At 35.8% G+C, this 22,402-nt stretch overlaps 3 protein-coding genes across 5 annotated transcripts; all 3 read left to right on the forward strand.

Annotated features, from left to right (window-relative positions):
- The first annotated feature begins 399 nt into the window (after nucleotides 1-399).
- On the forward strand, nucleotides 400-8,837 carry scpp5 (secretory calcium-binding phosphoprotein 5). Its single transcript, XM_026945207.3, has 15 exons — nucleotides 400-470; nucleotides 561-645; nucleotides 1,674-1,739; nucleotides 2,294-2,362; nucleotides 2,609-2,662; nucleotides 3,732-3,803; nucleotides 4,008-4,061; nucleotides 4,570-4,623; nucleotides 4,989-5,018; nucleotides 5,114-5,146; nucleotides 5,237-5,290; nucleotides 7,156-7,227; nucleotides 8,185-8,238; nucleotides 8,369-8,382; nucleotides 8,522-8,837. Exons 2-14 carry the CDS (start codon nucleotides 592-594, stop codon nucleotides 8,372-8,374), a joined length of 672 nt encoding a protein of 223 aa, XP_026801008.1. The 5' UTR covers nucleotides 400-470; nucleotides 561-591; the 3' UTR covers nucleotides 8,375-8,382; nucleotides 8,522-8,837.
- Nucleotides 8,838-10,670: 1,833 nt separating this feature from the next.
- Nucleotides 10,671-13,527, forward strand: enam (enamelin). 3 transcript variants are annotated; one of them, XM_053231028.1, is made up of 7 exons: nucleotides 10,671-10,816; nucleotides 10,965-11,024; nucleotides 11,521-11,544; nucleotides 11,806-11,877; nucleotides 11,968-11,994; nucleotides 12,824-12,977; nucleotides 13,032-13,527. In XM_053231028.1, exons 1-7 carry the CDS (start codon nucleotides 10,736-10,738, stop codon nucleotides 13,274-13,276), a joined length of 663 nt encoding a protein of 220 aa, XP_053087003.1. In that variant the 5' UTR covers nucleotides 10,671-10,735; the 3' UTR covers nucleotides 13,277-13,527. The 3 variants fall into 3 exon arrangements, with proteins under 3 accessions (XP_053087003.1, XP_053087004.1, XP_026801004.3); XM_053231029.1 differs by having other exon boundaries at nucleotides 13,068-13,527; XM_026945203.3 differs by having other exon boundaries at nucleotides 10,673-10,816; nucleotides 12,824-13,527.
- A 919-nt stretch (nucleotides 13,528-14,446) lies between these two features.
- Nucleotides 14,447-19,349, forward strand: cnga1a (cyclic nucleotide gated channel subunit alpha 1a). Its single transcript, XM_053230740.1, has 7 exons — nucleotides 14,447-14,703; nucleotides 15,516-15,698; nucleotides 15,837-15,875; nucleotides 15,946-16,074; nucleotides 16,197-16,301; nucleotides 17,213-17,319; nucleotides 17,419-19,349. Exons 2-7 carry the CDS (start codon nucleotides 15,550-15,552, stop codon nucleotides 18,861-18,863), a joined length of 1,974 nt encoding a protein of 657 aa, XP_053086715.1. The 5' UTR covers nucleotides 14,447-14,703; nucleotides 15,516-15,549; the 3' UTR covers nucleotides 18,864-19,349.
- Nucleotides 19,350-22,402: the final 3,053 nt, after the last annotated feature.

Consider the following 22,402-nt stretch of genomic DNA (forward strand, 5'->3'; position numbering starts at 1 on the left):
ATTTCAACCCCTTGCCAAAACAGAGAATTTAAGAAACTAAATTAATTAAGAAATTAAGAAACAGGAAAGAAGCAAAGCTCTAAAATATGTCTGAATTATCAAAAAGTTTAAAAGTTTATACTAAAATCTCCGAAATGTCAGAAAGAACCTTCAATAAATCTCGAATGAGAAAATTTCACACGCAGCGAAAATCAGCAGCGAGCAAATGAACACTTGTGTGTGAGGTGTGCGCCGATGTCTGCACTTCCCTGCTGTATTATCATCATAATCATAACTGTCCTGATATTACACACACACACACACACACACACACGGTGTCTGGCTACCAATCATTTACTAAATTACTATCTGAGCTCATAACTGAGTCAAACACACGTAGGAGTCCGAGATGGAATAAAAGCTCGCCTGCTCTCACTGTCTTCATCCAGAACCGTCCACCGGAGCAAGACGTTCTTCATCTGCAGGATCAGGTGAGGAACACGGCGAGATGTTTTCTCTATGTTCCCTTTGCACAGTAATGTTTGGTGAATGTATTGCTAACAGCTGGTTGATATTTGCAGGTTCTCGTGTTACTCGTGTTCCTCTGAGACCATGTGGAGCGCCGTGTTCTGCCTCTCCTTCATCTCAGCGGTCTCTGCTGCACCGGTACACCAAACCCATCCAGCTTCATCACCTCACTGCGGTTCTGTGTTTATCATTTGTAGGATATGTCAGGATTTCTACTGTACGCTGGTCTAGGAGCGTGATGGTGGACGACGATTACGACTAAACTACACATTTATAGATAAAGTTCTCCCAAATATATGTGTATATTTTTTAGATTTTAATCTGGAACATTTACTTTATATCTATTTCTTTTATTTATATTTCTCTTCAGCACCAGATTTATTTTTTTATTTAAATAATGCTGGCCTGGGCCTGGAAGTTATGCATGCTGATTTTCACTTTAGTAACTGGACCTCAATCTGACAAACCTAACTGTACTGTGAGATACTTATCTACACCTTAAGGGTTCTTCAGCTGTTCCTCAGAGGAACCTCTGGAAGTTTAGAACCCTTAAACATCCCTTTGAGAACCCTTTTTATTTTCTGAAAGTGTGCGTATTGGGATATGGCACAAACTCCAAATCATTGCTCACTCTTTTCTTTTTAACATCTCGAACCTGTCAGGAGTTTAACATTTAGCTTGTTGGCACTTGGAACACTAAAGTTTCTTCAAGGGTTCTTTGGATAATTAAGAGTTTTTAGCCACAACTAAAAGGGTTCTACCATTGTCCTAAAAGAGGAACTCTGGGTTAACCTTTTCTGATGCAGAAACACGCTGTTGTCAGGCTCTATACAGAACCTTTAGAACCTATACAGAACCCTAAGAGTTGCCCCTGAGGGCCAACTGAAGAACTTTTAAGGGTTGTAAAAGTCTAAGAGTCACGGCTCAGTCAGGTTCACTGACACTTAAATTACTGAGTCAACATTCTAAACAAGAAAGAAAGAATAAAGAAAGAAAGAAGACTGCATTTCTTTACCGTTAGTTTAGACTACTGAAGCACTTTCTATAACTTAAGTCTCATAGCGAATAGTGATAAATGTGTGTCAGGTATTAAATAATAAATCTTTAAGAAGATCAGTATTTTTATACTTCCAGTTTTTCTTAAAATGGTGTCTGTTTATTTACAGCTCTCCAAATTCTACAGTTTCCTGCCGCATTATGGAAACCCGATGCCATCAGGACCGTCCAACCAGGTACATCACAAACACACACTTTCTGCTTCTTAAATAAATAGAGAAAGAAATGAGAGATAAAGCGATTCAACTACAGCAGTGTGCTGGTTTTAAAAGAATATTATCCTGTGATTATATATAATTATAAAACATAGCTATAATATTACAAAGAGTAAGATTTTAATGTTAATGTGACACTGTGAGGAAAAAAGATTCCTCAGAGACTCTTTAGATAGAGGAACTGTCTCTATTTTATGGCTCTATGTAGAACTTTTATAAAAGACAAGCTGAAAAATCCTTGAATGAATTTAAACATTTTTAAGCAGGAACTTGGTTTGATGTTGTAAATTAAGGTTTTAATTAACATAACAACCTCGTTATAAAATAACCATAATAATTTAGTTACAAAATGTGTGAAATAATATAGTTTATTTCCTTAAATCTAATTCTGAATGAATAAATATAAAAAAAAAATCCCAAAATAATATAAATCACATATCCTTAGACTTCTAGATATATTATTTATGATACTTGAGGATTAATTTGTATAAAACTGACGTGCGTTTTATTTGAAGGCTGCGAACGACATGTTCTCGCCATCACATCTCCAAGCTGGAATGACCGCGCCCATCAGCATGGAGATTGTACGTCACATTTTCCAAACATTACAAGATCAACCAACAAGTCATGTTTGCCCTAATTACATTAAAATATTAAATTATTTAGTAATTATTTAGTAATTACAACATTAAAATACTCTATATGTCAGAGCACCAGGAACAAAAAAGTATTTTTTTTCATAAGTGATGAAATAAAAACAGAAATTCAGACATGGTCATTTACACCAGTTCCACTTGGTGTCTCACTTTTCCATGTTAATTTCTGTTCAGTTGCTTCCACCAAGATTCCCGGGAACCGCAGCAGGAGGACAAGGATCTGGAACTGTGAGTTTATTACTCATTACTTTTTTATAATATCAATAACACTTTTAAAACTGTGATTGGGCCGAGACATGGTAACTGGGGTCTGGCTTCCCTGACTACAGACTGGGATATATTAAAAAAAAAGAAAGAAAAAAAGCTATTTATATGCAGGGGTGGAAATGCTATAATTATAATTCTATTATAATAATAATAATGGAAATACTGTAACTATACTCCTTACTGTATTTAAATATTATTTTGGAAGATTCATACTTCACTCAAGAATATTAAATCCTGATATTTGTACTTTTACTCCAACAGAAAACAAACATTTTCATTCTGACCTTCAAAATACATGTTACAAATCTCACACGCCAGGAAATCTTTAAAAAAGTATTTATTTATTGTTTTGGTGGAGTTATGGATTCATTCACGATGAGACGTCACATTTGCCTTCCATATAAAAATGAAATATCAGCCTTTAAAGTTCATCATTTAAGTTTGGTAAATGAGCTAGTTTTGTAGTTTAGCTAGTTAAATTACCTGGCTAGTTAAATTATGTAAATTATTTTTTGCTAGCTAGGTAATGGTTTTGTAAATTAGCTTGTTAAATTTGCTAGCTAGTTGAGTTTTGTTTTTGTTGTTAAGGTGCCTTATCATTCATTTAAAAAAAAGTGATTAAACTTTAGCTAACCAGCTAACCAAGTTCTAGTTTTGTCTGAGCTAGCAGAATAATTTCTTTATGACTGACTGCTTAGCGATCAGGATCAGGCATAATGAACTTTTGATCAGCTTTTTTTCATAAGTAAAATTATTTACTTTTAATTTGAGCATGACTAAATACAGAGACTTTTTTTACTTTTTTAACTCAAGTTGATTTTTGCCTCTGTACTTTTTACTTTTAATTAGGATTCTGATTTCTTTTAATGAACTACCGTTTCTCTGAACTTTTTCCAGCCCTGATCTTCTGACAGTTACTTGGTTTTATCTGTTCATATCAATGCATGTCATCAGTGTAGTAATTAGCTTATAAAATATTACTAAAATCATCAAGTGTGATGATTCGCCTTTATAAACCTGTTATCTGTAGGGGACGAACAGCATGTTCCCTGGTGTGCCATCGCATCTTCAGCCTGGAGTCAACGCTCCCATCAGCATAGAGGTTTTCATGCTTCATTTATTGGTTTTCAACCTTAAAGTAGTGTCCAAAATACTCCATCTTTCTTAGTATGTGATATTAATAACAATAATGTTTTTTGGTATATTATAAAAGGCTCTTTAAACCAAAAAGGGTACATATTAAATAAAATATACAATATACAAATTACTCACACTTCCTCCATTTTTCCGTCTTTTTATTTTTCAGCTGTTTCATCCGGGTTTCCAGGGAGCTGCAGCAGGAGGACAAGGATCTGGAACTGTGAGTTTATTATACAGTACTCAGAGTTGCCAGATTCACCACATGTTGAAGTTTAAGGATGCATATTTCTTTTCAACAAAAAAAAAAGAAATAAGCCTTTTATGTAAATCATATACAGATGAAAATAAATATAAGGCCTGGAAATAAAATTTCAACCACTTCTGATTATTTGTTTCATAATTCAAGACTGCGATTGGGCTGAAAAATGGGTGAACCAATCTGGCAACCCTGAGTATATTTTTAAATGTTTTATCATATAGATTTTAGATGGGTATAAGTTGGTAGAAACAACTTCAGCTGCTTGTTTCCCTTCTAATTTTCTTACTCTTTTGAAACTGTGATTGTTCTTGATCCAGTCAATCAATCCTGACTTTATTTTGAGATAAAGTTCTCTCTTCAGTCATAGTTACAGATTCAAAAGTATGGAAAATAATCACAAGCAAAAATTGGATTCGATTGTGTAATATGGACAGATTTTCTGTCATTTCTCTCTGTTTCTATTCATCAGGCTTTTATTAAGTACTCTCTCCCCAAGGCTCCTGGCAGAAAGAGTGTAGAAATTGTAAGTAATTCATCACCCAAAGTTCCTGCACAGCTTATTATTAATCTAATAAAGATACTTCAGATGTTCCTGATATTTTTATGGTGTAATTTGGACTGAACATAGTAAATGGTAGGTTTTATGTATGAACTTGGATGAATATATTTTAAATTATACAGCACTTCCATGCATAATATTACAGCATTTAATAAGTCAGCAGTGACAGGAGACGTTATAATTATACATTGTGAAACTCAGGCATGTCTTTAAACTGTCTCAGCATGGTGCCTTATTATCAATAATTACAGGGATGTTGTATATATTTCTATAAATTGGAATGCAGTAGTAGGTTCTGCTCTGACTGTGCGTTATTTTCTGTGTTTTAGTATTATCCCTACAACTTCGGACAGGGCGAGGTAACACTCTCCCTCTTATTTTAGTACCTTTTTATAATTTTACCCAGCATGCATTTGTCAGGAATACTAAGCAGTAAATTCCCTTTCTTTTTCAGGTGCTGCCAAACATGGTGCCGCAAATCCCCAATGTGAGCTGCTTGCCGTGTTTAAATAAACTGTTTCTAAATCTTTAAATTTGTTGAATTTTATCTTATATTTTAATTTAATGCTTTTTCTAGATTTTCCCCTTCAGTTACCCGCCACAGACTGGCCCTCAGCAGCAGCCACCCAGGGTAAGACCACCAAAATATACGTTTTTATCTTTATTTTACCTACAATTAAACAAGTAAATATGTAAGAATTGTGAAATATTTGTCTGATACATAGCTGACATGTTGAATACATAGTACATATGCTAGTAACTTAAATTGTATTTGGTGCTACAGGTAAACATTTAATCAGATATTAATGGAAAAATACATAATTTAATGGTAAAATAATAAATGTTGCAAAGTTTGCAAGTTAGAAAAACAAGTAGATTTATTTATTTATATACGCATTCATTATTTTTTAAATATTTGAATCCACAGAACCAGAAGAGACATAAGAAACAAATTATTATACGTATATAAATCCACTACTTTGAATAAACTACTAAAAAATAAAAGTTAAGAAAACTTCTCACAATACAAAAACTGAAACAACAGTAAAATGAAACAGAGAAATCAGAGCTTGTTGTTTTTTGTCCCTCTTAAAGGTTCTGTGTAAAATCCTAAAACAGTGTTTCCATATCAGAAAGAAATATTCTAAGAAGATTTTAAGATTGTACAACTCTTTTTTTTTTCTAAACGTATACCTGTTATTTTACAAAGTAGAAAGTATGAAAGTATGAAAGATGAAAATATTGTTAAATGTAAGCATCTTAGCACATTTAAAGCGAAAGCCTGATGCTAAAAACAAAAAACTTTCTCATATCTATCACGTATACAGTAGTTACTTAATGCGTAGATCCATATTTGGATGCATGTTTATCAGTAATTATTTACTTTCAGATTCATTTTGATGAATAATTATATAATTTTTCTAGCATTAACAGACATTTTTTACCTGAACTGAAGATATTTCCTTGAGCAGTTTAGTAATATTTGTTACTTTTATGTTACTTTCTCCCATTTGAAAGTGCTGAACTGAGCTACCTGAGATTATTCACATTAGTTAAAGTATTTTGTACTTACATTTTCAACTTGCCAATTTTTCACCAAGTCTTCCCTGAAACTACAGTATTAACAATATTAAGTAATCTTTGCAATGTGGCATAAGTGCTGCTGTTTAATCCTGGTAGTTTTCACACAAGTTTACTTTAAGTTTACTGTTAACTTTAAAATCCATTATACAGCAATGGACCAGAACTTGTACTGTGAATTATTAGGTTTAGCTTTTAAATACAGGTTTTTTTATCATTCTGTAAAATAAAGTGCTACTGAACAACAGCTACACCAAGAACTCCTGTACAAACAGCTTAGCTTTTAGAGTTATTACAAGTTATTATGTACTTTAAAATCCAACATACAAAAATGTACCATAAATTGTACTGTTATCTTTTAGATACTTCTCTATTAAATACTAGTTACTTGTTGCTTGGAAAAATAAAGTGGTGTTGAACAACAGGTACATAAATTCATTCTGTACAAACATCTCAATTTTTACAGTTACTATGTACATTCAAATCCAACATACAACAATGTGTCAAAACAGCACAATGTTAATTTTCACATATTTACTGATTAAATTCTAGTTATTTACTGTAAAAAAAAAAATGATGCTGAACAACAACTATACCTCTTTATCTCCTGTACAAACATCTTAGTTTTTATAGTTACTACAAGTAACTCTGTACATTAAAATCCAATATACAACAATGGACAACAAATTGTACTGTTAATTTTTACATAATTACCCTTTAAATCTTAGCTAGTTATTCTTGTGTAAAATAAAGTGCTACTGAACATCAGCTACACAAAGACCTCCTGTGCAAACAGCTTAAATTTTAAAGTTACTTCATCACTATGCGCTTTATATACGTTGGACATTAGCTTTAGTTGTGAAATTATCACATAATGGAAGAAACTGAGGTTTGTTTGTATTCTGTCCTTTCTAGCAGGCCGCTCCTCCGCAAGGCAACGATCAGCCCTTCGTCTTCAACTATCCACCCCAGCAGCAGCCAGCCAGGGTACGACTGCTGGCTTAAACCTTTACTAACGTGCTTCCACTCGAATATTAAGCTAGATAATATACAAATATATAAATATATAAAGCAGGGATTTAGGAATCTCTAGTGAGATGATTAATTGATTTGATTTATTGCCTCAGTGTGACTATAAATTAATTTCTATAGCTTACATTATGATTTTTATTTCTAGTTTGATTATTTGCTGCTTCCAAAAACATATCATCAAGTTCATCCAACATTAAATAATGAAGTACATTTTGATAATATTAAGGTTGAATCCCATAATATACTACATTTAATCAAAATGTAAATTTTTAACAAAATATTTAATGATTTTTTTAGTTAACATTGTCTTGAGACACTTTTAGGGAAAATATATCATTTGCACCATAGTTTATTTTCATAATTTTAAGGAAGTATAATTTTTGTATCTAAATACACAAAAAGGAATAAAGTACAGGTACTTAGAGTGATATTACGCTATATATAATTAAATTATCAGATCTTATTATAATCACATTATCACTGATGTGATTTTTACAGGTTCATAGGAACTACATACGTACTGCTGTGTCAGTTGTGTTTTATATCTAATGGACAAAAGCAGCGTAACATTTGGGATTTATGTGTGAATTATTTCAGTGTGAATTTTAGGTCAACTAAAACAATGTATAATTGAGCTAAATATCAATGTCAGTACAGAAATATATTATTTAAAAAAATAGATAAATTAAAATAAAAAATTATAAAAAAGAAATCTAAAGCATTAAAGTTTTTAAAGATGTACATATGTATATCAAGTTGTATATAAAATGTAGAAAAATTGAGAATAATCAATAATCAGTATAATTAGTACAATAATAATATAATATAATATAATATAATATAATATAATATAATATAATATAATATAATATAATATAATATAATATAATATTTACTGCTGCTGCTCCACAGGCTAATGATCCTCAACAGCAGGTTCAACAGGACCCGCAAGTCCCAGCAGGCCAGGTATAATCTTCACTGTGTGTGTGTGTGTGTGAGTGTGAGTGTGTGTGTGTGAGTGAGTGAGTGTGTGAGTGATTAAAGCCATTTAAGAAATGATATCTCTGACACTTTTTCCTTTCTGGTTCCTACACAGCCGTAAAGAGGAAGGTGAGTCTCCACATTGTGATTATTTATCACTATTTATCATATACATATATATATATATATATATATATAAAATTAGAACCTACATTTTTTTAGCTAAATCGTATTTTTAAACTAATAATAAATGTCCCTTTTTTTGCAGAAGTGCTGCTGTTTTTATGAGAGAGATGTTCCTACGACACAAGCAGAGCTTGGAGATATTTTGCTGATGTTTTAGTATGTAGCTGTAAAGGATGAAGCTCGAGTAATATTAGTTTTGTAGAGAAACCCATTTTTACATTGGGTAGATCTAAAACTGATCGTCACATACTGCAGAGAAAAACATACATCTAATGTCAGAACACACCACACATTTAATTCTTTAACTGACAGATTTATACCTTTATTCCTCTCTGATGTTGTTGGCTGTGTGTGAATAGTGTTTGAGTACTTCAAATAAATTAAAAATATTGCTTTCATGTTTGAATTCGTCTCCTTTATGTCCTACAAATCAGCATATGAGAAAATGATTACACACAAACCCTTCATATTAGAGTTTCTTAATTATGATTTCACAAAATAGTGCAGAAATTAAAGTTACATCTGAACTTTATTTACTTGATGTACAGCAAAATATTTTACATGGAAGCTGGAGGAATAAACAGCAGCAGGGTAAAAGAGGGTAAAAAAGAATAAAAGCACAAGAAACATCCAGTGTGTTTTTAACAAAAGGAATACACAAGATTGAAAGTTCTGTGCAGTTAAAATTTTACACCAAAAACTTTGAATCTCGTTCTCGATGTCTTAATCTGTAACCTGTAAGGACACGTTTCTCATTAACACGACTCCCATCAGAGACATGCTTCACTTCTCATAACCACAGACTTCATCACGTCAGTGAGATCTATTTTCCAACACTGGGAAAAACATCAGAGCTTTTATCTTTATCCTGGAGCTAAAATGGACAAGAAATGAGCCAGACGAGTGGGTACGCGTTCACTGAGTTTCACTTCATGTCAAAGTAAAATGACTTGAAATTAAAATCAAACGAAAACTTCTTCAGATGTTTCTGATGTTACAGAAACCCATAAGATGTTAACCTCACTCCACAGAGAACTCAGGGATATATACACCGTTCTGTGTAGAACCCTATAACTTTATAAACCTAAGAACCTTAACTACATAAAAAAAACTGTTTCAAGTGTACAAAAAGGTGACATGTACACTATAAAAAAAAAAAAAAAAGGCTTCAAGGGTCATTATAGGTTCTTCCTAAATGGGTTCTACAGGTTCCTCTCAAAGAGGCCAGCTAACCCTTTGATTTAATTCATTCCTCCAACAGTGCAGCACCTTTGTGTTTTATTTTTTGCTGGAACATTTAACAGTTCAATGCAGAACCCTACAACAGAGGGTTTTTGTTTTAGAAAAAAAAAGCTAGAACTATTAATCTTAAGAAATGTTTTCTACAATTGTAGAAAACTAGAAAATTTGGAGTTCCTTTAAAGGTTCTACACAGAAGCCTACAACAGAGTGTTTTCATTAGGAAAGGTTCCAAAGGGAACCCTCACTGGGGGAAAATATGAAATTGAAAACATGAAATACTTTCTCTGGAAAATATGAAATACAATTCGCTGAGTATGGCTTAGCGCTGTGACTGAAGAGTGATTGCATTTCAGTGTGGCACGACTGCAACGCACTGATGAAGGTGAAACACCATGCACTGAGGAATTACATTCAGTTCTGACACAATGTCAGTGTTTAATTCTTTAAAAAGCTTAAAAAATGTTTATTATTTTTTCATTGTAGAGATACAGCTACTGATTCTGATTCAGACATAAGAGCAATGCGATGAAGGTTTTGCTTTTCAGTGTAGCGTGTTGTCTTCATGTCATAAATGAAACCCAATAAAGTTCATTTTATTTCATGTTTTCTCCCCAGAGTGAATCTTTTCCATATGATAACTTTAATCTGACTTTAGCTAAATAATTGAGTGTGTCGTAACAGTACTGGGATCAGAGAATGTTTACAATTTTACCTGAAGTGGAGATTTTGCCAAACGTGTCATTAACTGATTCACAGGATTTCAGTGCTGACATCTCGGTTAAGCTCTTCACTTAAATAAAATGGTTCTTTCCATGAAATGAGGAATGAAATGAAGCCCCCTGAAAAGACCAACCACACAAAAGTCTACAGAATTATGGAAAGTGCTCAGCGATGCTCTGCTTTTTAAAGAACTGCACAGCAAGCACAAATCCGCAGCATGTAATTAAACATAATGGCTCGCAATTCCGACTCGTTTCGGGAAAGTACGTTTCTCTTCTCTCTCTGCTGAGACGTGATTGGTTCATTTCCAGGAGCCGTGAGATATATTTTCCACATGTGCTGTGCGTTGAGGTGCTCGACTTCTCGACTTCTCGACTCACCTCGTATCGTGGACTCGGTGCTCTGGACCAGGCAGGTAAAGTTCATCCTGTTTTTCATTTAAAATTCCTATTTAAGTAAGATGTTAGAAAACCGAGCTACATGTTACAGTCTGGATCGGGTCCAGGAGCTACTTTCAATTAAAAAAACATTAAATAGTGTTTTTTTTCCTCTCATTTTTCCAGATTAAGATGAAGTCTGTGGTTTTCCTGATGTGTTTGGTGGCCCACTCACTAACGGCTCCTGTGAGTCAGTCATTAACTCTACTGCAACTCTAATCAATTACATTTATTTATAATTCATTATATAAATATAACTTCTTTACCTATTTTTTTTATTACTATTCTATCTTAACTTATTATTTATTTTATGGTTACTTTATTATTTATTCTTTTTATTAATTATTTATTTGTAGAATTTCCTTTCTCACTATTTTTATTTTCTGCCTATTTATTTGCCATTTTTTGTAAAGCACTCTGAGCTTCATTTAAAGGTATTAAAGGTGTGTTATTTATTTATTTATTTATTATCATTTTTGTCCTGTTATAACCAATTTCTTATTACTATTTTATCTTAATTACTTATTTATGTTTACTTTTTTTTTCTTTATTTTATTTCTAGTTTGTAAATCACTTGGAGCTGCATTTTATTATTATTAATATTAGCATTAATGAAACTTAAGCTTAAAACATATTTATTATATTTATTGGGTTTTTTTCTAATCGCATTTTTGCTTTGTAGGTACCTGAAAGTGGCAGTGACGAGGTAAACAATACGACTTATTAACATTATAGATCAAGTTCTAGTTACTAAAAATGTGGAAATGCTAAACTTGATTTGTTCAAATTCTCCTTTACATTTAAAAAAAAAAAAGTTATTTTTAATTGCTGAGCAAAACGGTAGATCCATCAAAGGCTTTTATCATATTGTATATACTGTTAATAATTGAGAGGAAGTGATGATGTGTGTGGAGTCGTGTACAGAAGATGAAGGTTAATATGACTGTATGAAATGCCCTCGTTACAGATAGCAGCTCAGACACACACAAGCCTTCAGCTAATGGAGCTGTACCGAATGTACAACCATCTGCTGCAGCAGGTCAGTGATGATAAACGTCTAATTACTGAACCCAGAGTCTATAAAACCAATTTCACCATCTCATGTTCTTCAATTTTCTTTTCTGTACAGGGTATTGCAGCTCCAGCTCCACCTCAGGTCAGTGTATATAATATATAATATATATACACACACACCATGATTAAGTTGTGTTAAAAACACCCCACAAACACTTAAAGAGGTTTGTACCACAGCCCTGTTGAATTCTGGATTCTGATTGGTCAGATGAAGAACCCATAACATGGCCTTTTAGCTGTGTTTTTGATTCTGTATGTTTAAGTATTCCCTTCTGAAACAGGAAGTCAGGTTGAAAGCGTGTTGAAGTGCTTCCCCACAACCAATAGGGTTTGAGATATGCCACACACTCCGCCTAATCTATACACACCTGACAGTAGCTTAGTGAGCTAGCTAAATACGGAGAGTTTAATGAGAGCCTTTTACTTAGTCTTACTGATGAAGAAGCCTGGAAGGTGTATAAAAACCGAATCACGTTCTCTGAGGTTGTGACATTCCGGCTTTAACCAGCCAAAAGTTGGTAAAACACAAAAAAAAAGTCACAAAGCTGCCAATTTACACAAACTCCACCCCCTTCCGAATGAATAAACGCCAGCCGTTTATTCTCACTGCTGTAAACCATGTTTACTGCTAATGAGCTGCTACTGTTCAGGAAGACATTATATGGATTATCATGAAATTTTCTCTGGATAGAAATCATCAGAATTTTTCTATCATTTCTCCATAAGTGATGAACTATAAAATTAAAACCATAGAATATCTCCAAGACTTTTTTTTTTTCAGATGTAGTACCATGTTAGTGTCCCAACACTAAGGACAGGGACAAAACGCAGAAAAACTGACCGTTCTTGCAGGGGTACGTTAGGAGCCATTTGTTCAGGAGGTGATTTAACACTTGATTTTATATCCAAAGCCTCAGTTTGATGGATTCTACCAACCTGGAGCTGCAGCACCACTAAACTCTGATGAGGCAGAAGATGCTGAAGAGGCTGAAGAGGCTGAAGATGCTGAAGAAGCTGAAGGAGCTGAAGGTGCTGAAGGAGCTGAAGTTGCTCAAGGAGCTGAAGGTGCTGAAGGAGTTGAAGGAGCTGAAGGAGCTGAAGTTGCTCAAGGAGCTGAAGCTGCTGAAGGTGCTGAAGGTGCTGAAGGAGCTGAAGGTGCTGAAGGAACCGAGCCAGCAGCTGAGGAACCCACTCTTGACCCAACCACCACTGACCCTGCTGCTGTTTCCATTGATGCCCCAGCTGACCCTGAAGTTCCTCTCGATTATCTTCTGGCAACAAATGATCTTAATGTTGAGTTTAATGTTGCAGACGGCTTTGATCCAGCAACAATAACAGAATCTCCTCTTCCATATCTTCCATAAACGATCACTTTTAATCAGAAACATTACTGTAATAAAGGCCGAAGCCGTGTTGCTGTATGTTGTTATGTTGAAGATGTGGAACATGTAGCTGGAAATTGGAAAAACGCAGTTTGATTTGATCAAGTATATGACTTTTTTTAAAGATATTTGTAACTGAAGTTTAGCAGTTTGTATGAACATAATGGAGTTTCATGTGTGAGGATTAAGTCTGTTGTTTCTTAAAAAATAAAAAAAATGCCCAAAAACTGCAATTACGGGTCTCTTTAATTACAACCTTGACTTCAGTTTATGAGGAAACTGAGGCACAATTATGCAAATTTCTATTCAACAAGAATATGAGTTCGGTCAGTAGCAGAACTGCTGTTTATAACTTATAACTCGACTTCAAATTGTTCCATCAAAAGGTTGCAGTGTGCCAGGAGACAGGATTAGATTAGATTAGATTATAACTGATTTTCACTTCTGTAAAATGTTTTAAAGTGTACGGTTGGCAAGATAGCTAGCTTTCTACAACCAGCTCGGACTGGGTATAAAGCAGAATCCAGAGTTCTGCAGAATAAAAGGAAAATATTCGTTCATCCTGGACGTAAAGTAGCATCAATCATGCTGTTTGTTGTCTGAATCAATCAAAAGCATTCGGTGAATTAATCTGAGTATCTGAGTATTAATGACTAATCACTAAACTAACTCTAATTTTCACTGTAATCAGACCTACTCTGAGAAATATCACTGGCCATTTTGAGCAATAACAGTCTCAGTATTAACTCTACATTAACTCTGTACATTAACTGTGTACTTGGCCTTGGTTAAAGCAGTAGAAATGATGGATGGAGCTGTTAACACGAGAGGCAGCTTGCTTTAATAGGATCAGAGTGATCTGCAGACTCAGCAAGTGTCTCTGCTTGGGGTAAATCCTTCCCGCGTTTCCCTCGTTCACACAGAAAGATAAAACACATGTAACACTTTATCAGAAGTACACAGTGAGGAAAAATGGTGAGTGAAGCTAATTCTGCAAGGACAGGAATGTGGATGGTGCTTTTGTAGCTCGTAGCTGCTCCAAAAACAGATTTAAACCATGAAATCTTCATTCAAAATCAAGTTGTTATTAAAAAAAAAAAAAAAAACGCAGCACAAAGTTGCAGAAAATATTCAGAAATATTGTCACACAGTGTTCACTGCCCGAGGGTGTGTGCTGACAGCGCTGACATCTTCATACACACTCTGAGAGGTAGAGAGAGAGAGAGTCGCCGACTTTGCAACTGTCACTTCATCCTCTTATCAATCGCTCAATCCTTTTCAGGGTCAGCAAACTCGGCCAGCACAACCACTCGAAAAGGACAAACTACTACTCTTCATCATTATTAAAGCCAAGTGCAAGAATATGAATCTACAAACATCAGCTGTGTCGTACTGAGAACATAAACCTGGTGAGTTAAAAACTCTTCAAGTAACTATAATTATTATTGTATGGTAATAGTTTATTTTTTAAAAGTATTTACACCACAGAGATGTTGAGGATTCTGATTGGTCAGAAGGAGTTGATTAATTTTCTAGAAGCTCGTACAGCTGCAAATCACTACAATATAATAAAGAATGCTATCGTTATGTTATCGTTTCTATAGTAACAGAGATTTGTACCTCAGACGTTCCACATAAACAGATTAAGTTTAGGCAGACTGTTGTGTTATAAGAGAAATAAAACACTTGGGGACGTGCCGTTATAGGAAAATAATCAGGGTGGTTGAGTTGAGTATTATTGTGTGATTCCATGATTGTGGTGCATTTTATTCCTCCTAACTCTGAAAAATTCAACTTTATTTTTTATTATTTTTTAACACTGAATCTAAGGAAATATGCATTTAGCCATTGCAACATGTTTTAACCAAAAATCTGATTTTAACAAGGTTTCTTTGCTGCTTTTTTTAGTTCTTTTAGCATAGAATTAGCAACTATACAAAATGTGGTGACCTAGCATCTATGCTAAAGGCATGATAACGTTAAGGACATTCTAATCATTTACTTCACTAAATTAATTATTACATTTTAAAGTTAATGATTTCTGTTCAGTCTACAATTTAGTTAAAAGTCAATATCAATATCATGACATCATAAACGAAAAACAAGAACAAGCAAACATTTTTCTTCTTCTCATGACCTTTAAGACATTTGGATGATGCAACTTCCTGTTCTGAAGTTCTGAAATATTCCAATATATTTGTCCTTGTGTGTAATTTGACAGATAGAGAGACAGAAGGTAAAAAACATAAAGCACCATGACGATTGTGACTACTGTGGGAATCTCAGTTCCTCCCCAAATGTCTCCAGTCATGGAGGAAGACCCTGAAGACAGCGAGGAAGATGTTCGTCCTTCTCCTGTCCCGCTAACACACTTTAACGTCAACAACAGCAACAACAATGAAGAGTATGCACACACACACACACACACACACACACACACATACACACACACATACACACACACAAACACACACACACACATTTCTTTAATCATATTAATCTAGTCGTGTGATCTGGTGTGATTTCGTTCTGCTTTTTTTAGGCAAGAGAAGAAGAAGAAGGTGAAAAAGGAGAAAAAAGAGTGAGTATCTTCTAGATAAATCCTGTGTGGCCAGTGTGTTACTTCTCAAATTTTTTGGTGTTTTCACTAGAAAAAAAGAAAAGAAAGAAAAGAAAAAAAGGAAGGAGCAGAAGGAGCAGGAGAATGAGAAAGAAAAAGAGAAAGAGAAGGAAAAAGAAAAAGAGAAGGACAAGGACAAAGAGAAGGAGAAAAAAGAAGGGTAAGTGGTCAGTAATGTAAATTCCCTCCAGTGTTTTATTATTTTTTTCTGATCTATCAGCAGCAATCAGTCGCTCTTGTTCACGTCCTCATCAGTGTTTCTTGCTCATGTCCTTCTTCAAGGCCGAAGGAGGTGTTTGTGATTAACCCGGCCAGTAACCTGTATTACCAGTGGATCCTTCTCATCACGTTGCCCGTCATGTACAACTGGACCATGATCATTGCGAGGTAAGGCTCAGGTAAGATGTTTAATCAGCTTGATTATCAAGAAGAGGAATTAAAGCTGCTTCTACAAAATCAGCTTCAGGTGCATGAGCAGTGTGCAGATGAGCGATGAACGTGATGAGCGATGAACGTGATGAGCGATGAACGTGGTGGACGTCTGCTCACGCTCTGAAGCCATCATTTGGGTGAAAAATTGGCAAACGGCTTCATCTGACAATCAAATGTTGTTTATTGTTTAAAATTCAAAATTTATCTTTAATTTTAATTTTTAATTTAATTTGATTTCAAATTCTCTCATCACGCAGTAACTAGAACATTTTACATAGTAAATAAAGTTTGGTATATAAAGTTTAAATAAATCTGTTAGTAGTTTATTTGTGTTTTTCCACAAAAATTTAAAAAAAAAATACTAGCAAAGGCTATGATAATTACGCCAGGATCAAAACATTTAAATAAATAAATAAATAAATAAATGAAGCTTTGAAGGTGAAAATATCGTGAACATAGTTAAATTGATTTAGTATTTCCTCTGATAAGATTGCAATAAACCAAATATGTGATTATTAAACCTACTTCTAGGCATTTTACTCATTTCACACTTGTTCTACTGGCAGACTTTTTTATTGTCGCATTTATTTCTAGAAAATTTAGAAAATTATCTGGCAATATTTACAAGAGTTACTAAATTTAAAAAAGTTTACAAAATGATCTGGCAATAGAATAAGAACATTGAAAGCTTGAAATGTATAAAAGCATCTAAAAACAGGCTGAATAATCTTATATTTGATTTATAATAATCTGATATCTTCTGAGGCATTCACTGATTCTTGAAAGGTTTTTATGTATACAAAGCCCATGTTAACTCTTCTTGCTGGAGGGTAAAAATTGCAATAATCCATCTCTCTTTTATCCAGAGCCTGCTTTGAAGAACTGCAGCATGAATATCTGATCACATGGTTCTTCCTTGACTACATCTGTGATCTCCTTTATCTGGCTGATATGGCCTTCAGAACAAGGACTGGTGAGAACTCGTGTTTAAGCACAATAACTTTAGTAAAGAATTCATTTCTCTGTAGACTGACGTTCCTCTGCACTGTTGCATTTGCGTTTTTTCATACAGGCTACCTCGAGCAGGGATTGCTTGTCAAGGATAAGAAACTCCTCATCAAGCACTACACGGACAGCCCTCAGTTCCGGCTCGACGTCATCTCGATGATACCCACCGACGTGCTGTACTTCATCCTGGGACTGGACTACCCTGAGATCCGCATCAACAAGCTACTACGCATCAACCGCATGTTTGAGTTCTTTGACCTTTCACAGACCATGACTAACTATCCTAACATCTTCCGCATCTGCACTTTGGTCATGTATATCATCATTATCATTCACTGGAATGCATGCCTCTACTTCTCCTTCTCCAAATCTATTGGTTTTGGTTCAGATCCCTGGGTCTACCCGGCGCTCACTGAGCCTGAGTTTGGGGACTTGTTGAGGAAGTACTCTTTCAGCCTCTACTGGTCCACGCTGACTCTCACCACCATCGGGGAAACACCGTCTCCTGAGCTGGACTCTGAGTTCTTCTTCCATGTCGTAGACTTCTTGGTTGGTGTCCTGATCTTTGCCACCATTGTTGGGAATATTGCCACAATGATCTCCAACATGAATGCGGCCCAAGCCCAGTTTCAGGCGCGTATCGACAGCATCAAGCAATACATGCATGTGCGGCATGTCAGCAAGGACCTGGAAAAGCGAGTCATCAAGTGGTTCGACTATCTGTGGACCAATAAGAAGGCGCAAGATGAAAGGGAGGTACTCAGGTACCTGCCAGACAAGCTGCGAGCAGAGATTGGTATGAACGTTCACCTGGATACGTTGAAGAAGGTGAGGATCTTCGCAGACTGTGAAGCGGGACTGCTAATTGAGCTCATTCTTAAATTACAGCCTCAGGTGTTTAGCCCTGGTGATTACATCTGCCGCAAGGGTGACATCGGCCGGGAGATGTACATCATCAAGGAGGGAAAACTGGCCGTGGTGGCTGATGATGGTGTCACAGAGTTTTGTGTTCTGGGTGACGGAAGTTACTTTGGTGAGATTAGCATCCTGAACATTAAAGGCAGCAAAGCAGGGAACCGCAGGACAGCTAACATTCGCAGCATCGGATACTCAGATCTCTTCTGCTTGTCTAAGGATGATTTAATGGAAGCTCTGACCGAGTACCCTGATGCCAAAAACATGCTGGAGGAAAAGGGGAGGCAGATCCTTATGAAAGATGGCCTGATTGAAACGGACCTGACCAAACTGAAGCCAGACCAGAAGGACCTTGAGGACAGAGTGAACCGCATTTACAGCACCATGGAGCTGATGCAGGCCAAACTGAAGAAACTGCTAGCGGATTATGAGAAAACTGAGAAAAATCTGAAAGAGCGCATCGCTCAGATAGAACGCTATGCTGGGGAGGAGGTGGAAGAAGAGGATGAGGATGAAGACAAGGGGCAGAAGGACGTGAAGGAAGAGGCTCCACCAGAGCAAGTCAAGGAGGAGAAGAAAGAGGAGGACAAGTAGGAGGTCTGAAGGGTTGTGGTCTTCATTATCATTGTTGAATCAAAATGTGACCCTGTCAGAAAAAGTTCCAAGTGGAAGCCTGTTAGAAGAGTAAGAACTTTTAACCTCCTAAAGAACCCTTGAAGAATCTTTTTTTTTCTGAGAATGTAGTATTTCAATATCTTTGTTTGTGATGTTTAGTTTCCAATATTTTTAATTTTGTGTAGTTCTCAAAATGCCTATTATCGCTTAGTCGATCTCTGGGACTGGTAAAACATTGAATCTTTAGTTTGAGCAGATGATCTGTGATGAGAATTTCACTGAGAACACTTGTGTAAGCATAACTGTATACTGTACAGTGTTCTGAATGTAAAATATAAATTATTATCACATGGTCCTGAGCGATTTCAGCATTGGTGTTTATTCAGAATGCACTTATTTGTAGGATTAAGATTTCTAAAACACCTATATTAAATAAACTATTAATTCTATTAAATTCAGTTTTATTTGTCTAGCAGTTTTAAGGTAAGACAGTGTCAAGAAGCAGTTTTACAGGAATCCAGATGTAGATGCCACGCTCCACAAACACGGTACCCCGAGCTCCGGATCCAGCCTGGAGCTATGAGGCAGCAACTTTCTTACATCTGATCATGACTTCATTATGAATTGTTCTTGTACCATCGACTCTTTTCTGTTGCCTGACGTTGTGCTGGAAGACGCACCACCTTACACGTAACACAATCGTCTCTCATACCTTAAATTGAACACACATATTAAACCAGACACATGTATCCCAACCATTACACTGCAATCCAAACAGCTATTCCGAAACATTCCCAATGCTGAAGGTAGTGTACGTTCTCAATCACAGAAGCACAGAGCCCAAGACGACTCGACACGCAGGAAGATATCACACGGAGCTGTTTTTATGCTGTGTTAAGAAACTCATTAAAATTTTGGATTAAAGTTTTGTTTTTAAATTGGAATCCAACTGTGTTTCACAGATAAATTCCCAACAGTGAAAACAGTTTCATTATCTCCATCAAGGCATTAACTCTAGACGAGAGGAGGAATGGGAATTGGAGTTATGTTATGCGTAGTAAATAAGTTCATTAAGATTTTGGACTAATGTTTTCTTTCCAGAGGAAAACAACAAACTCATTAACCTAACTTTATTTATGCTAATGATGGCTTAGCCAGGTTTACAGGCACAGGAAATGCTGAGGAGGATAATAAATATTCCTGTTAATGTAGGACTTTTTCTAAATACATCTATATTAATGTTTGAAATATTAGTTTTTTTATGAAACCTGCAAACAGGAAATGTAATGTTGACCCTGCATGTGAGAACTAGCCTGCTTTAGGCTCAGAGTTTCTGTGGATTATAATAAAAGGTGGTAAAATGTATGTCTAAATGTCTGAGATATGTGGATATGATGTTGTAATAGACACCATTTTCCCACTCAGCTATAAGGTATGTAGTTTATATCACATCATAATGCATACACAAGAGTTTATTTTATCACACAGCTCACTGTTATTGTTGTTGTTGTTCCTCTTTCGGCTGCTCCCGTTAGGGGTCGCCACAGCGGATCATTGGTCCATATATTTGATTTGGCACAGATCTTACGCCGGATTCCCTTCTGCTTCTTATCCAGGCTTGGGACTGGCACTGGAAGAGCACTGTCTTGTGTCGGTTCCCAGGCCATGAATCGAACCCGAGCTGTGGCAGTGAGAGCACCGAGGCCTAACCACTAGTCCTCCTGGGACCCTGCTATTGCACAGCTTACTGTAAAAAAAAGAAAAACATCTCCACATAGATGGATTTACAGAAACAATATTATAAAGAAATATGAGCTAACTTATTTTAACAGCACTAGCTGCGTTTACATGGACACTAATAATCCGATCGTAATTGGACTAGAAGCACAATCAGATTTAAAGAGTCACATGTAAACACGTCAATCGGAATGAATTTGTCAAAACCGATTAAAATTTCATTCGGATTGTAAGGGGTGGTTTAAACCTTTTCTAATCCGATGGAGAGGACGTGTAAACACTTCATCGGATTGAAAATGAAACCAGATAGTTCTGCGCATGTGCAACGACGTACAAATCACGTAATGACGTACGACGCACGGCTGTCAGTGGTATTGGGGCTCTGACCGTAGCCTCACCAGGTGCCATGTTCCCCTCCACCATGGAGCAGAGTGTCATAAATGACTGTCGTGTAAATAAAATTCTCCTTCCACTCCTCGTCTGTGAAGTGGTGCAAGACGTCGTTGTTCCACCGGTCCTTGCTTCAGACCCTCATCCACAGACGCCTTGTTCTGGGCTCGGGAAGGGGCATTTTAATTGCTTGATAAATACACGCAGTGCCACACAAAACATCACGCGCTCGCGTCTTCTAATTAGCAGCTGAAACAGGCAAATGTTAAGTCCGCTTTTTAAAACGAAAAAAAGAAGCAATGGCGAGAGAGCGGCTGCTAGTATCTGCACGTTGGAACGGCGGGAAACGTGTATTCGTGCACTGTGTGCATGTCAGAAGATCAAACCCGATTCTGTCATTTTAAACGCGCATATCGACCCGATTACTTTATTCAGCGTTCTTGTAAACACTGCGATCGGATTAATCAATCTGATTGATTTCATTCCGATTGAAACAAAAAGTGTCCATGTAAACGTGACTACTGTTAAGTTCTGGATCCTGATAGGTCAGAAGATGTTGATTACAACTCCACATAAATGGATCTTTAAAAAATGATGTGGTGAACTTTTTTTTAAAGTAAGAAGATGTTTATTTAACATTTATGGAAGGAGTCTCCAGTGTCAGCGCTTTGTAACAGTCAGAGGTTTCGCAGTGTGTTTAAAGCTGGTATATTTTACTGTTTCTGAAAAAAAAAAAGGAGATGTAAATTTAATACATTAAAAATTCTACCATATTATTGTTAATGTGAAATTCATAGGGAAGTTACTGTAACATCAGGGGCTCAAGAGATGGATGAGGCTCCACGTGCTGGAGGTTTTTAAATAAAACTTTACTCACAATGCAGGAGGCAACGTCGAAGAAAAAGGCAGAGAGTCAGAACGCAGAATATCCACAATACAGCCGAGAGCAGAACAATCTGAAGAGCATCAAAACATCTAAACAAAACGAACAGGCAAGACTTCGCAAACTGGCCATCCCCCTGGTGGTCTTTATGTAGTCCATAAACAGGAAGTGAGAGGGGAACAGGAAGTGCTCATGGAACAGGAAGTGCTCATGGAACAGGAAGTGGTAGTACTTGGGAAGGAGGGCCCTCTGCTGGTGCTGATGTTGCAGTTATTATACACAGTATGTAATAATGCAGTGTATGATGTCAGTATACATTTAAATAAGGAAATAAAAATCACAATGCTGCATTAATCTTCTTCTGATTCTGTAAAATAAGTAAAACTAAGACATTTTTGTTTGTTTTTTAAAGGAAAAGTTAATGTTATTAGACATTTAAAACTGTGGAATGTCCGTGGATGGTGAGTCTCAGTGCCTCAGACTGATCTGATTAGACTGATTTATCATC

This window comes from Pangasianodon hypophthalmus, chromosome 28, assembly GCF_027358585.1.
Source record: "Pangasianodon hypophthalmus isolate fPanHyp1 chromosome 28, fPanHyp1.pri, whole genome shotgun sequence".
Lineage (NCBI taxonomy): Eukaryota > Metazoa > Chordata > Actinopteri > Siluriformes > Pangasiidae > Pangasianodon > Pangasianodon hypophthalmus.

Bases quoted from the DNA above. Each gene is read 5' to 3' on its own strand.
- scpp5 (XM_026945207.3), top strand. From the start codon at position 592: ATGTGGAGCGCCGTGTTCTGCCTCTCCTTCATCTCAGCGGTCTCTGCT. The intron at 1,740-2,293 runs GTACATCACAAA...TTTTATTTGAAG, and splicing joins CATCAGGACCGTCCAACCAG to GCTGCGAACGACATGTTCTC. The intron at 5,291-7,155 runs GTAAGACCACCA...TGTCCTTTCTAG, and splicing joins CTCAGCAGCAGCCACCCAGG to CAGGCCGCTCCTCCGCAAGG.
- enam (XM_026945203.3), top strand. From the start codon at position 10,736: ATGTGCTGTGCGTTGAGGTGCTCGACTTCTCGACTTCTCGACTCACCT. The intron at 11,545-11,805 runs GTAAACAATACG...CCCTCGTTACAG, and splicing joins CTGAAAGTGGCAGTGACGAG to ATAGCAGCTCAGACACACAC. The intron at 11,878-11,967 runs GTCAGTGATGAT...TTTTCTGTACAG, and splicing joins ACAACCATCTGCTGCAGCAG to GGTATTGCAGCTCCAGCTCC.
- cnga1a (XM_053230740.1), top strand. From the start codon at position 15,550: ATGACGATTGTGACTACTGTGGGAATCTCAGTTCCTCCCCAAATGTCT. The intron at 15,876-15,945 runs GTGAGTATCTTC...TGTTTTCACTAG, and splicing joins GTGAAAAAGGAGAAAAAAGA to AAAAAAAGAAAAGAAAGAAA. The intron at 16,075-16,196 runs GTAAGTGGTCAG...TCCTTCTTCAAG, and splicing joins GAGAAGGAGAAAAAAGAAGG to GCCGAAGGAGGTGTTTGTGA.